Source organism: Apus apus, chromosome 4 (genome assembly GCF_020740795.1).
Source record: "Apus apus isolate bApuApu2 chromosome 4, bApuApu2.pri.cur, whole genome shotgun sequence".
Lineage (NCBI taxonomy): Eukaryota > Metazoa > Chordata > Aves > Apodiformes > Apodidae > Apus > Apus apus.
Genome location: NC_067285.1, coordinates 88,900,018 through 88,913,435, shown reverse-complemented (window position 1 = coordinate 88,913,435; position 13,418 = coordinate 88,900,018). Strand labels below are relative to the sequence as shown.

General features: G+C 39.4%; 1 protein-coding gene across 3 annotated transcripts in view; it reads right to left on the bottom strand.

The window, feature by feature from the left end:
* Positions 1 to 1,364: 1,364 nt before the first annotated feature.
* The window catches only part of GABRA4 (gamma-aminobutyric acid type A receptor subunit alpha4), a 34,347-nt gene continuing 22,293 nt past the window's right edge, over positions 1,365 to 13,418 (bottom strand). For 2 of the 3 annotated variants that reach the window (XM_051619033.1, XM_051619034.1), the window contains one exon: positions 1,365 to 2,701. In XM_051619033.1, the coding sequence (XP_051474993.1) occupies positions 2,168 to 2,701 (534 nt within the window). In that variant the 3' untranslated portion in view covers positions 1,365 to 2,167. Of the gene's footprint in view, positions 2,702 to 10,460; positions 10,619 to 13,418 lie in introns of those variants that run through there. The other variant, XM_051619035.1, reaches the window with a different exon arrangement.

The following is a 13,418-nucleotide window of genomic DNA, read 5'->3' as shown; positions in this document are numbered from 1 at the left end:
CTCTTGTAGACTATCTTCTATTCTGACAATCTGCAACAATGTCTCCAAATTAAGGAAGAGACAGCCACAGCAGCTAGAAATAAATCCAAAGACGCAGACAACAGGAGTTAGACATCTTGAACGGATGCTCCATCTCCAGTTCTGTGCTATGGCACATGTAGTGGTTTCTGGCCTTTTGAGAGCATCACTTCAGTAAAAAAAAAAGACCAAGGTAACTGTTCATATCATCACTACATCATAATAAAGTCACGTAAGACATTCCCACATGCCGTGCATTCTATCAGCAGTCCAACACTATGCATGAAATAGCAGCTTGGGATCCAAACTACAATGCAGAACACATCTTTTGCAGTCTCCCAGGTCCTCTAAGTTAAAAGGTCAGATTCTCAGCCATTAACTGGTTGGCAGTTTTGGAGAAAGACAGAGGCACAGAGATAAAGTCATAGTTTCACCATTCGAGGGGCTTTTTACTCTGATTCTTGTTCCAAAATAATCTAGGGCAGTCTCATGCATGCCATCAATTACCCCTGCTGTTGTGGTCTCCATCAGTCACTTCACCATTACTTGGGCACAGGCCACTCAACACCCACCTGACCAGCCCCGCAGCACAAAACTTTGACCACGGACTACCAATCTGCTACTCCAATCAACTGAAGCTGAAAAACAGTCCACTAAAAGGAGACTCACACAGAATCACAGAATCTTCTCCCAGACCCTTTAAAGGCACAGCCAAATCACAGCTGAGAATTTGGCTTTTTATTTTTACTGTGTGTCACGTCACCTGCACAGAAATACTAACCATTTGCCTAGCCAGATGGATTTGTGCAAACGTTTTTAGATTTATTCCCAGCATATCTTCCACACATTCTGGTGAAAAGAATATTTCTAATCAAGACTTCTATCAGGTTTAAACTGTTCAACTCTTCAACAAAGTTGCCTGCTTGAATTTTGCAATTTCAGCCACTAAGAAAAGCACCTATCTATGCCATAATGTAAAAGAACCACAAATAAACTTCGTGTTCCCCATAGGCTCCACCTAGAAACTGTATTTTCTTGTTTATGTCAATACGTTCCTTCACAAAAGGGTGTCTCTCATTCACTCAAAGATGTGCCATAGCCTCACTCATCAAAGCACAAGAAAATTTGTTCTGCTTAATTTTGAAGCCCCTTTTAACCTTCTGTTGAAAATTTCACTTGACTCAAGTATGATGTAAAAGCAGGAGGGGGAAAATACGTGTTCAAAGGAAACCAGAGGAGTTTTACTGAAAAATATGGGGGGGGAGGGGGGGATGGCCAAAAAAACCCCAAACTAAACCCAAAAGCATCCAAATGAAAAAAACAAAGAATTCAAGTAAAAAGTTGAACATTGTGGGCCTGGTCCTCCTCTACTGCAACAGATGTAAATTAGGAATAAATCTATTCAAGCTGGTCAGCAAGATTAAAAAAGAGACACACTCTTAAGATCATCTTATCAAACAAAAACCTCTTATTTTTAGAATTACATAAGATTCCAGATTTTACAAGGTTCCTATTTTGGAGTGAGAAATTCCCAGGTTGCAACACAAAATAATGTTTAGTAAAAATATACGGAGCTCTACAACTCCTTTGCATAACTTTTCTGGAGTTGCACTTTCCCAGGCTGGACTCTCTTTTTCTACTGTTCATTTTCTTCCCCCCATTCTGCCAATTTTAATCTAGCAAGGAAAGTCCTTTTCTAGCAAGCACTGTCAAAATATTCAGGACATGGCCCTTGCACTCAAGAGAATGCAATGCTGTGTCCAGACAGCAGTGCTGGGTGCCTCAGGGATTTATAATAATCTACACGCATATTCCTAGCAGTCAAGATGTGTCCCACTGCACAACTGTGCACCTCTGCCTTTGATTCATTTGGGGTGCATGCTCATCCCAAAGGCAAGTTCTGTGTAGCCAGAGCAGTCTGTCTGAAGAGAGTAATGGTTCACTGCTAGCTGAAGGGAGGAAGATAAACCTGTTACCCATTACTCTGGTAGGAGTTAACTCATTATCCCCAATAACTCCAGCCTTTACAATGGGAAAGTAGCAGACAGCTTTTATAAATAACAATTATTGACCTTTTTAAATAGTTTCAAAAGAAGAAACTCTGCATCAAATGTGAATATAATTTAGGAACTACTACATAGCAGCAAAACTACATTAGACTTTCCGATTTTTCCATGGTATCTTTGGATAGATACACCACCCAGTAGACCATGTTAAATGCTCCAAAGGTAACAGGAAATAAAATGCGTGCATATTTGTCTATCTTACTCGTGCCAGAGTGAGAGGCAGGGGGAGCAGGTGGTGTGACAGCAGATGGCTTTGCAGATGCTCCTAATGTATTAGGTGTGGTGGTCTGAATCTGCTCCAGTCTAGATCCAAGCAAGTGCTGAATGGAAGGGGATCCAGCTGTGGCATGCTGGGATACAAATCCAGTTAAAATTGGGGTAGAAGGAGGAGCTGGAGGTGTAGCTCTTGCAGAAGATAACGTCTCTGATGCATTGATGCGTGTGAAAGGGTTTGGACTTGATGCAGAAAGGGAGTGGGGTGTAATGTCAGAAGACCCCTGAGCTACAGAGGGAGGCTTGATGGAGCTGTGCCTTGTGTCAATCCGGCTCCCACCGTCAGCTTCGGATTGTACTGTGGCATTCATTCTTTTTCTCACATTTGAGTTGGCATCTGTACTCTGCAAAATTACAAAAAAGAACAAAACACAAACAAAACTTTCTAGTCATTCTTAAGATATTGACTTAAACAGAAGCAATGGAAACTTTGTAACCAAGCAGGATCAGAATAATATTCACAAATATAAACCAGTAGCTTGTTCTGGAAGCAGAAAGATACTGCATGCTCATGAAAATAGATTTAATAGCATATAAAGTGATGAAAAAGAGTTCCTTTTACCTGTGGCTGGAATGCCAGGGTGAACACACCTGATGCATCACGCTCCATGTGATTTGGTATCTATGCAAACTTAATACCAGGAGGTTAAGGATTCTGGAGTTAGAAACAGTGTTTTCTTCCAGGCTCATGCTAAATACAAAATCCTCTGTTGTTTACCTACTTTTCTGAAGATACAAAAACATTCTAGACTCAACTTACCAGCCACGATGATTTATTTCTGCTTTATAGCTCCAGAAGAGGAACTACCATACACAGGAAACTCTAGTCCATCTTCCAGAGTAGTGCTATTAAAATGCAAGTATTCACCAAACCAAGTTACCATACTGCTTCTCTTTCAGAAATAAAAGCCAGTGCTTTTTCACATCAACCACAGGCAATAAATTATCCAACTGCAATTGAACCAGTGAATAAATCAGTCTTTCATCATCCCTAGACAACCTGGCTTTGCTCAAGTCAGACTCTCCCATCATAAAACTCTCAAGCAGTCCCTGGGGAACAAAAGCCCACAGGCTGGGACAGGGGTTGCAAAGATCTGCATACTCCTAATAAAAAGATATTGTGATAATGACAGTATGATCAACAAAGTGACACTCACATGTAAAGCACTTCCCGTCTCCAAAAATTATTTCACTTAGTCTTTTTAAACAACAGTAAGAAACACAAACCTACTGCCTACTGGTAGCACAAATACAAGAAATAAAACATGAAAATCAAACTGAAGCCAAATTAAAATGCAATCCAAGAAATTAAGGGATTATCCAAGTAAAGACTCCTTCCCGAGGGCAAGTCAGGAAACCACTCAATTATCCTGAGCCAACACAGAGCTGCTGTGCTAGTCCAGATGGGGCTCCACAGAAAATACTGAGTCCACATATTTTAAAATTCTCACTCTAGATTCAGAAAGGATCTGACTTTCTGGATACATTTCAGTGAGATTTCTGGGAGACATTTAAAACGGCATAGCTCAGGAATGCAAAATGGGAGCCTGGAAGCTACCATTAACTGCACTGTATTGCAGCATGCAACGTCAGCCTTAATTCATTTGATAAAGACTGTCTTTCTAGAAACACAACAACATGCTGCTTGCATAAATGACACCTCAACCTTCCTTTGAAATAGCCAATCATTCTAATTTGGTCCAAACAACTCCATACTTCACAACCACCATCAAACTACAGCTGTAAGTGCTTTGCCATATCCTCCTCCAAGAGGAGAATCTTCCTTCCATTGATCCTGTCAGGATAGTTAAGCACCTGAATCTTAACTGGCAGAAACAGTACAGATGAGAGTCTCAAAATCCAGGGCAACCTGAGAGAAGAATTCCTGTCCATGCACAGACATAGTCCTCAAGAGATCCAATAATTATCTAAGAGTATATATTTTGTTCTAATTGTAATTGCAAGACATCTTCATTGGATAAAGCTCTGTGGTTGGCTGAGATATGTTAATACTAAGAATCTACAGAACCAGTCTCCTATTTGATCTTTAACAGAAAAGATGGGCAACAAGGAAAGCCTAGTTTCAGCCTGTATGGGACTTGGAACATTTATCACTGAGACTTTCATTGAGAGACACTAAAAGGTACAGCATACCAGAAGTAGAGAGGTGACTGCACTAACATAGCCAAGGAACTGACCAAACACAAGGAAATGCAGACTCCAGTCTTTTTCAGAAGAGATTGATAATGACTTCTTCTTTCTGCCCAAGTGAATATTTCCTTCATAAGACAGAAAGAGAGAGGGAGGGAGAGATGGGAAGGGAAGGGAAGAGAAGGGAAGGGAAGGGAAGGGAAGGGAAGGGAAGGGAAGGGAAGGGAAGGGAAGGGAAGGGAAGGGAAGGGAAGGGAAGGGAAGGGAAGGGAAGGGAAGGGAAGGGAAGGGAAGGGAAGGGAAGGGAAGGGAAGGGAAGGGAAGAAACTCAGTAGAAAAGATTTAGAGAGCTCCACCTGGTGCATTAGCACACTACTCTGGAGAAGAAGGGAGGCACAGGATAGACCGGAGGTTCAGATTCTGTCAGACAGGGAAATAATTTAATCTGTTCACATCTCAAATCTCCTGGAGAAGTGTTCAAATTAAGCATGGGATCCCTCTCTGCCTCCCCATTTAATGAAAGCACCTGGGGCAGGTTGGTTGTAAACAATAGGTTCTGAAGGCCAAGCTTAAACATCTCAAGCTTTCTCCCATGGTGCTCCATCTTGCTTGGATTCAGCATTCTGGATTTGAGGTTTCAGCATCACTACCTTACAGACCTGGGTCTCATCAGGCACCTGATGGGTACATAGGACTGAGATCCCACTAGGTCTGTGGATGATGTGCTACAGCATCTGACCTCTTTAGGCAAATAGTTTGTGCACTGAAACTAAAGAAACAAGAAAAAACTCACTGCAGTTTACAACCAAGAGGCGCAGTCAGATGATTTACAGCTCAGAGCAGAGAATGTGAGATCTCTGCAAAGATTATGTCTTCTGAGATATCACTGCAAAGAAAGCATGACACAGAAGACAGTAGTAATTCCCAGCACTGGCTCTAGTTGTTCAGCCCACCCTGAATAATAATAGGCAGATTAGAATTCTGACTGGTGAATTTAGTAGTGTTAGGTCAGACTTGATCTTTAGGGTCTTTCCCAACCTAAATGATTCTATGATTCTACTTTATATGAGGTGATGGTAGACTTTCACCAAATTTGGTACTAAACCCATTAAAAAGGCCCCAGATATGGAATAAAATAACCTAAATCCTCTATTATGCAGGGGATAACTGCATTCCCTGTAGTTTTGAGAATTAAGGTGCAAACTGTTTTAACATGATCAATAAACAGCATGCAGCATGCAAAAAGCTTTTGAAATATTTATTTAAAAGCATAGAGATCTTACTTTAATTTTAAGCATTACATGCCATTTTGCACGGTTTTTATCTTTAAAAGAACTCACAAAGAATGTATTCCTATGTAAAAAGTCATGATGTAAGATGCCCTTTTGCTAGTCCCAGAGCAGAAAGTCCATTTTATTTGACATGAAGATAGGATAACTAAAACATCTCCTTGCAGGCATGTGTAAAATATGGTAATTAATGCTATATCCTCCCTTTGACAAGTGGATTCACATGCAATTAACCACGAATAATACAATGAAAGATGCAGTTGGCACACTTCAGGATAAATCTATACAATGTATTGTTAAATATTGTGGCAGATTTGCGGAGCAAGTTTGGTGGTCACCTTCTATGACAGAATATATAAAAAAAACCCCACAATGACAAAAAATCAATTTGCACATCACCTGCCTTTCTATTTAAGCTCAGCTTTATACTGCTGTTTACTACTGCACTAAAATGATACACAAATTTGAGTCAAACTAAACTCTTCAATATTTAACCATTTTTGCACACTACAAACAGCTGCTCACATAATGTGGAAATTCTGAAACTTTCTCCAAGCCTCCATAAGCCTTGGCTTGCGCTAAAAAAAAAATGAAGTACTAGATTATTTTGTTTGTATTACCAGTTTTTGCCAAATAAGCCAATTTTGCACTTCAATGAAGTCAAGATTGTAAATTTAGCATGAACTTAAGTAGCATGCAGCAGCTGAGCTGAGATTCATGGGAAGGGAACCATCAGCACAGCAATACACAATACTGAACTGACAAACTTAGCATCTTGTTGTTACAGAACAAAGAGAGATGGTAACCACCACAGTATGTGTTCTGTGTAAGGCCAACCTTACACAGGTAATACAAACAAGAACATTATTTAAAAGTCACATGCCAAGTCCTGGGAAGAATGCAAAAGTGATTACCAAGGCATCAGGCAACTTCACCCTTAGAACTGTTCTTAGGAATGTAACCCTGCAAACTGTGATAAATTCTTATGTTGATACATCACTGTACAGAGTTACTCTTTCATACTCAAGAGCATCTTCCTATAGCCTGTTAGTGCTCTACACTGCAGCTTCAACTCAGTCTCTGCAATTTTAAATTCCTTGGTAGTTTGTATGATTGATACATTCTGTTGGGATCTCAATCCAAAGTAAGCAGTTCCTATTGCCTGAGCTAACAGGGAACCAGGACTACTACACACAAAAACTAGAGCCATGCATTTGCAATATAATTCAGAGCTATTCTTCTAATCTGCCTCAGCACTCCTCGGAAAATAATTCAGCAGTTCTGAGGTTCAATATATAGACACTTCTGAAGACCTGTGTCAGCCCCATCCTACAAGAGAACTTCACAGCAACACTGTGCAAGTTCCCAGGGCTGCCGATGCACCATTTGTTTACTGTAGCAGAGAGTTCACTGCTGAAGGCCAATGCATTTTTGAGATCTTTAGCAGAAGTGGTATCTCTTTGGGACAGAGGCAGCACAACATTTAAAGCAGTAGCTTCTACTTTGTCAGGGATAAATTCACAGCAGAATTTACGAGTCACAACACCACCATCTGGTACCAGTCCTAGAGGGAAAGAGCTAATGCTTCAACATCCAGCAAGCAGCTGTCAAAGCTGGAAAGAAATGCCCTGGGTAGGATCACAGCCTAAATTACATGCCTTCGCAGAAGCAGCCATCCAACCATAGCCAGCATTTTCAGCTCTGAGCTCTTTCCTGAAGCTAGATAGCTAAATCACATTGTAAGAAGACACTCACAAAAAGACTCTGTCCTCCTCTGTAGTAACCCAGCAACCAGGATGGGAATGTAGGTTTGGTGATTGGAGACCTCTTCTCAGATCTGCCCTGACTGTCTCCGTGGTATCAACACAGGCTTCCCACATCTCAGGTGCTTCCCCACCAGGCTACTGGATATTCTATGACAAGTGGTCCTCATTCCTTGTCACAGATGTTGTATTCTGCACGCTTCAATCCCACTGTCCTGTTGCAGTGCATGCCTAGACAAGCTGGCTTGAGAATCAACTCCTCTCCTTCTCCCTGGCCCCAAATTCATTATTTAACATGAGCAGCTTCAAAAGGAACTTAACATCCTGCAGACTACCTGACAGTCTGGTTACTAATACAGTTCACCAAGACAGAAGGGGCAGGACTCAAGCCTGCACAGAGTCCCACATGAGGTTTGTGGGAGGCTGTATCTAACAGGCATGCTGGCCATTCGATCAAACGGAGTAGCTATTTTTCCACCAAAGATGAATGGCAAACACTTCGGAAACAGCAAGTCGGTTCTGTACATGACCACCCAGGGAAATTTAGTAATTAAGCCTTTTAGTTGCCTAATCAACATTTTGGATGCTTAATCTCCCTAAGTTAAAAAAAAAAAAAAAAGCCATGAAAACCCAAAAAACAGTTACAAAAAAAAAAAGAAAGAAAACCCACAACAAAACAACCCAAAAAAAACCCCAAAACAAACCACACCCTGAAAAGGATACTACAATCAAAGCAGTTTTAAAACAGCAGAGAAGAATTTTAATTGTTTATTGGAATAATCAATCATGTAACAAAGAGGTGCTGCTATAACGAAATTACAAGTGAACAGTAAATAAACATCTTTATGTCTCATTGTTAACTTTGCAAGACTAAGATCAGAGCCTTCCATGACAGCACAATTAAACCTTCAACGAGATGCAGCAAAATTAATATATATATATGAAGGTCAGTGATTTGCTACATGAAAGCATAGGTTTCTCAGACTGGGAGATCTCAATCTAAACAAAAACCCATGCAAAACCTGGAAGGCTTAAAGCAACCAGAAGTCTGGCATTACTTACTGTTTAGCGGCAACATGAAAACTGTTTGTGTAGTAATTTAGTAATATTTTCCTATTAAACTCTACCATAGTGGGTTTTATCCTTACCATTCCTTCCTAAGAAAACAGTCTGTTCCTCTGGGAGGACATTACATAGCCTGCCAAATTCATACCATTTGACATTTACCAGGGAAGTAGCATCTTGTCATCAGTGTAAATAATGCTGCTTGTCCCAAATCCCACTGAGTCACCATATTGCCATGCTGCTAGCAAATGCAAAACTTGGAGAAGAAATCTCCCATATTTTACTAATATGCTGTAGAGCCAGTCAATCAAAAATTTACTGGAATAGTACTAGAGATTTTGTTTTGCCTTACAGAGACCTGGAATATGACCAAGTAAAAGCTCCACCTGCCACAAAATTCAATGAATTCTAGTCCATAGCTTTACAGGTGCAAAGAGCAATGTGAATTATTTTGGGAGGAAAAAGTGAGGGGAGGTAAGCTACAAGAGCCAGTCCACCATCCATGCTGCACACTTGGTGACCTGAATCATATGAAGGGAGGGGATGAGAGGTAAGAAGAGCACTCCATTTTATATTCCACCAGTACACACGTCTAGAAGTGCAAGATGTGGAAGAAAAGAGAATTTCAGGTTATCAAAAAAGATATAAGTTAGAAGAGCCTTTTTTCTAAAAATGGATGCCAAACTTAAGCCAAATAAACCCATCCACCTATATAGTGCTTAAAAGCCATATATATATGTATACACATATACATACGTGTACATAAGTTTCCATGTATATGGTTCTTAAGCACCAGTGTTCACAATTCTTGATGATTTTATTTACATGATAACATAAAAGAAAGAACTCAAAATGTAACTGCAGGGAGAGAAATAAGTCTTAGGCTAGGCTATGCACTAACCAACTGTGGAGGTGTTCTGTATAATACATTATGATATGAAGAACAGCTGATAAGGGACCAAAGATATTGTTTTCTTTATCTTTCCATTTTTGTGACCTTAAAGCTGTAGTTAAATGTGCTTCAATGGTTTGCTGAAAATGTCTTGAACACTCATTGCCTCATAAATTTTCCCAAGTCTCTCTACGTTTATTTCTTCTGACTACAGTTTTCCCAGTGTAAAAAACTGACTCAGCTAGAAATCTCACACACAGCTGTGAAACTTAAGTGCAATTTGGTGTCATTGGGCTCACCAGTATCAAAAACTCTTTGCAGAGGGGAAACAAAACTGAAATTTAAATATAAATACAGAAAAAGGTTTAAGCAAGAAATATGAAAAGCCTTGTTTTCAAAGGCATCATTTCATACTAATCATCGTAAGGAAAACTATAAACTCTCTGACAATTTGCATTATAAAGGATGCTAAACAATCTGAAAAATTTACCCCTGACACCATACAGGTTTATTCTGAATTGCTGTTTCTGAAAAGCTATCTCATATTTTTGAGTACTTCATAGTAGCTTGCCAAAAAAACCCTGAAGTAAGATCAATACGAGTCCTTGCTTAATGCCTGCAACTGACATTAGTAATATGTTACTTTCATGCTAAATAGGGTTGTATTGCTTATTCAAAAAAGGAAAACACAAGGAGTATCTCTTTTCAGTAGATCAGCACAATAACAGAGAAAGCCACTTAAGTGTATTTCTAAAATTAAAAACAATGGGGTATAGCATATTCTAGAATAATCACTTGAAAGATTGGCATTACTGAGCTATGCTTTCATTTCCAAAAGAAAAACCTTATCCTAATGCCATTTAAATTAAGTCTTCCAGTAACTGCAGTGAACACTGTCAGGTATTTGAGAATCAGATTAATAGCAGCCAAGCACATCCCTCATATTCCCTTGCCTACTATTCTGCTAGTTGATGATAATAACACTTACGGAAAATTGAAGATTGAGCAATTACCCTAGTAAGGGTTGCAGGAGATGGCATTCCAACAGGATTTATTGAGTAGTTGTGAATGAGGTACTGAAAGTGAACTCCTGCTTCTTCCCTGCATATACAAAAAGAAAAAAACAAAAAAACCAACACCAAACTAAAACAAACAACCAAACAAAAAAAACTTTTCCACTATATATAAGAAAAAAATCATTCCCCAACTTTGAATTCCAACAGTTCTGTTCATTTTATCAACAACCAGCCATTTTTCACCTTCATTATAACTGAATTCTGGAATTAAATGGAGTATACATCACAGTTAAATTGGGTCAGAATTCAGCCCCAAATCTAATACTACACCACATACGTTCAGTAATTACTCTACCATTTTGCAGTAGACAAATGTTTCTACTTCCAGTGTAAATTTGTCCCACAACTCAACCATGTTAAAGGTACAGCAACACCATTATCTTGGAAAGAGACCACATTTTTTAATACAGCACTTTAGTTTAGTTTTATTTTGAAAGATATGCTATACGAAATATTAAGAAAGCAATTTGAAATTGCACATCCCACATTTATGTCCCGATTGTATTGTTTGAGCACATACTTAGTTTTATGTATTGTCAGTAGAGCCAGTTGCTGGATAGGACTATCTAAATCTAGCAGATCAAGTAAAAAATAAAAACCAAAGAAAAGCAACAACAAAACCCCAAAACAAAAACAAACAAGCAATTGAAAAAAAAAATAAAGCAAAACCCCCACAAAACATTGTACCTGAGCACCACAGCTAATAAGCTAATTAAGTATTTTAAGAACCTTTTTGGAACTATTCTATCTTCAGGTATCCAAACATCCAAAGTTCCCACTAAGTAAGTGCTGTCTTCCCCCAGGTGGTCATTCTCTCTTATCTTTTAAATGAGGTTTAGTATGAAATGTGACAGTTGTTTGTGACCTGCATCCTACTTAAACATGACGCTAGTGTATTATGACTGTAACTCATCAACAGTAAAAATGTTGACTAATGAAACTAGAACAACAGAAAATTGTTGATGTGTCAAAGAAATTACTTACATGGCACAGCAGCCTCCCTTTCTGTGCTCCTGTGCTTATATTTGCATGTCCTCTATGCATGTCTTGAGCTCAAAGTATGTCATTAGGTTTTGAGTTTTAAATGCCACTGCCCTAAAAAACCCTAAATCATAACACTCTAGGCAACGTACAAGCAGCGAGGGAGCAAAAAATATTATTTTATTTAAAAACTGAAATGCTGTTCCAACTGCAGAACTATTCAAGTCAAACAGAGGAGGCAGGCTGAACATCCACATACGGAGTTCAGTAAACAGACCATCACCTTGTGGTCCAAGTACCATCATCAAGATCTGCCTGCCCTTCAGATAATTCCATCCACGTATGTGAAAAACTTCTCTGTTTACCAGGACAGGGGGAGCAACTTTTCTACCAGTCTAAGGAAGAAGCAAAGAAACTGAGTTGTAAATGCATTTTCTAGTACCTTCAAGTATTATTTTAAAGAGAGTAGATTTTATGCATCTCTCTTCATTACGAAGTATGTCTGCATATTCAAAAATAAGTTTTGTTCAAAGGTTAAAATTTCCACTCTCACTTACAGTCCAGGCCTTAAACACAACACAACATAAACTCTAAAACAAAGAAAAAAATCCCAATAAACAAATGAAAAAAACAATTAAAAGAAAGGATCTCTGCTTTCCTCATACCTCCATCACTTAATTTGAGCTGTGACCATCATATGACAAAAAGTACTCCCTCCCCATCACAGAAAATACATGCTCATCACTTTAAAGCATGTGTGTAAACTGCCCACATGACAATGTTAATTGTAAACTTGTCAGTCACATATCATCCCAGTATGCACCCTCTTGATGAGGAGTGTGCATCTACACGTGCATCTAGATGTTACGGGGCTTACTCAAGACACTTCACAGAATCACAGAATGTCAGGGGTTGGAAGGGACCTCCAAAGATCATCAAGTCCAAACTCCCTGCCAGAGCAGGACCAAATCTAGGACAGGTCACTCAGAAATGCATCCAGATGGATCTTGAAAGTTTCCAGAGAAGGAGACTCCACAGCCTCTCTGGGCAGCCTGTTCCAGTGCTCTGTAACCCTTACAGTAAAGAAGTTCTTCCTCGTGTTGAGGGGGAACTTCCTGTGCTCTAGCTTGAATGTATTGCCCTCATCCTATCACAGGACACAAGTGAAAAGAGGTTGTCCCTGCCTTCTTGGTGCCCAGCCCTCATGTATTTGTAGACATTTAATTAGATCCACCCTCAGTCTTCTCTCTATGCTGAAAAGACCCAGGTCTCTCAGCCTTTTCTCGTAAGGCAGGTGTTCCAGTCCCTTAATCATCCTCGTAGCCTCCATTGGACTCTCTCAAGCAGATCCCTCTCCCTCTTGAACTGGGGAGCCCAGAATTGGCTTCAGGAAAGAGTTACCACCTACTTGCAACTGAGTTAGAATAAATTATTTCATTAAAAAGCTTTGTTTGAGCTTGACCTGTTTTTTCAAGTTTCACACTCTTTTAACAAACAGCTGATGTTGAAGCTCATGCTAAAGACTATTTTTCAGTAGAATGTTCAAAATTGGGTAGATCTTTAAAAATAAACTTCATAGGAATACAGTGAAGAGGAAATAGTTCAGAAGCATAAAAATAGACCAGGAGCCCAAAAACAAACTATAAATCATTCATTTCCATCACATCCTGACTTGTAACAACACTGCTGCTTTTACTGAAGAAAGGAGTTCAGAAAGTTTAAGGACTCTTTCATTCGTACTAACCTGAAAGTATTTGAACTTGCTCCCAAGACAACGTATATCACAGGAGACCATGGTGTAAGTCAACTGTCTTGCCTTAGACTTCAGTACTATCCCACAGTGC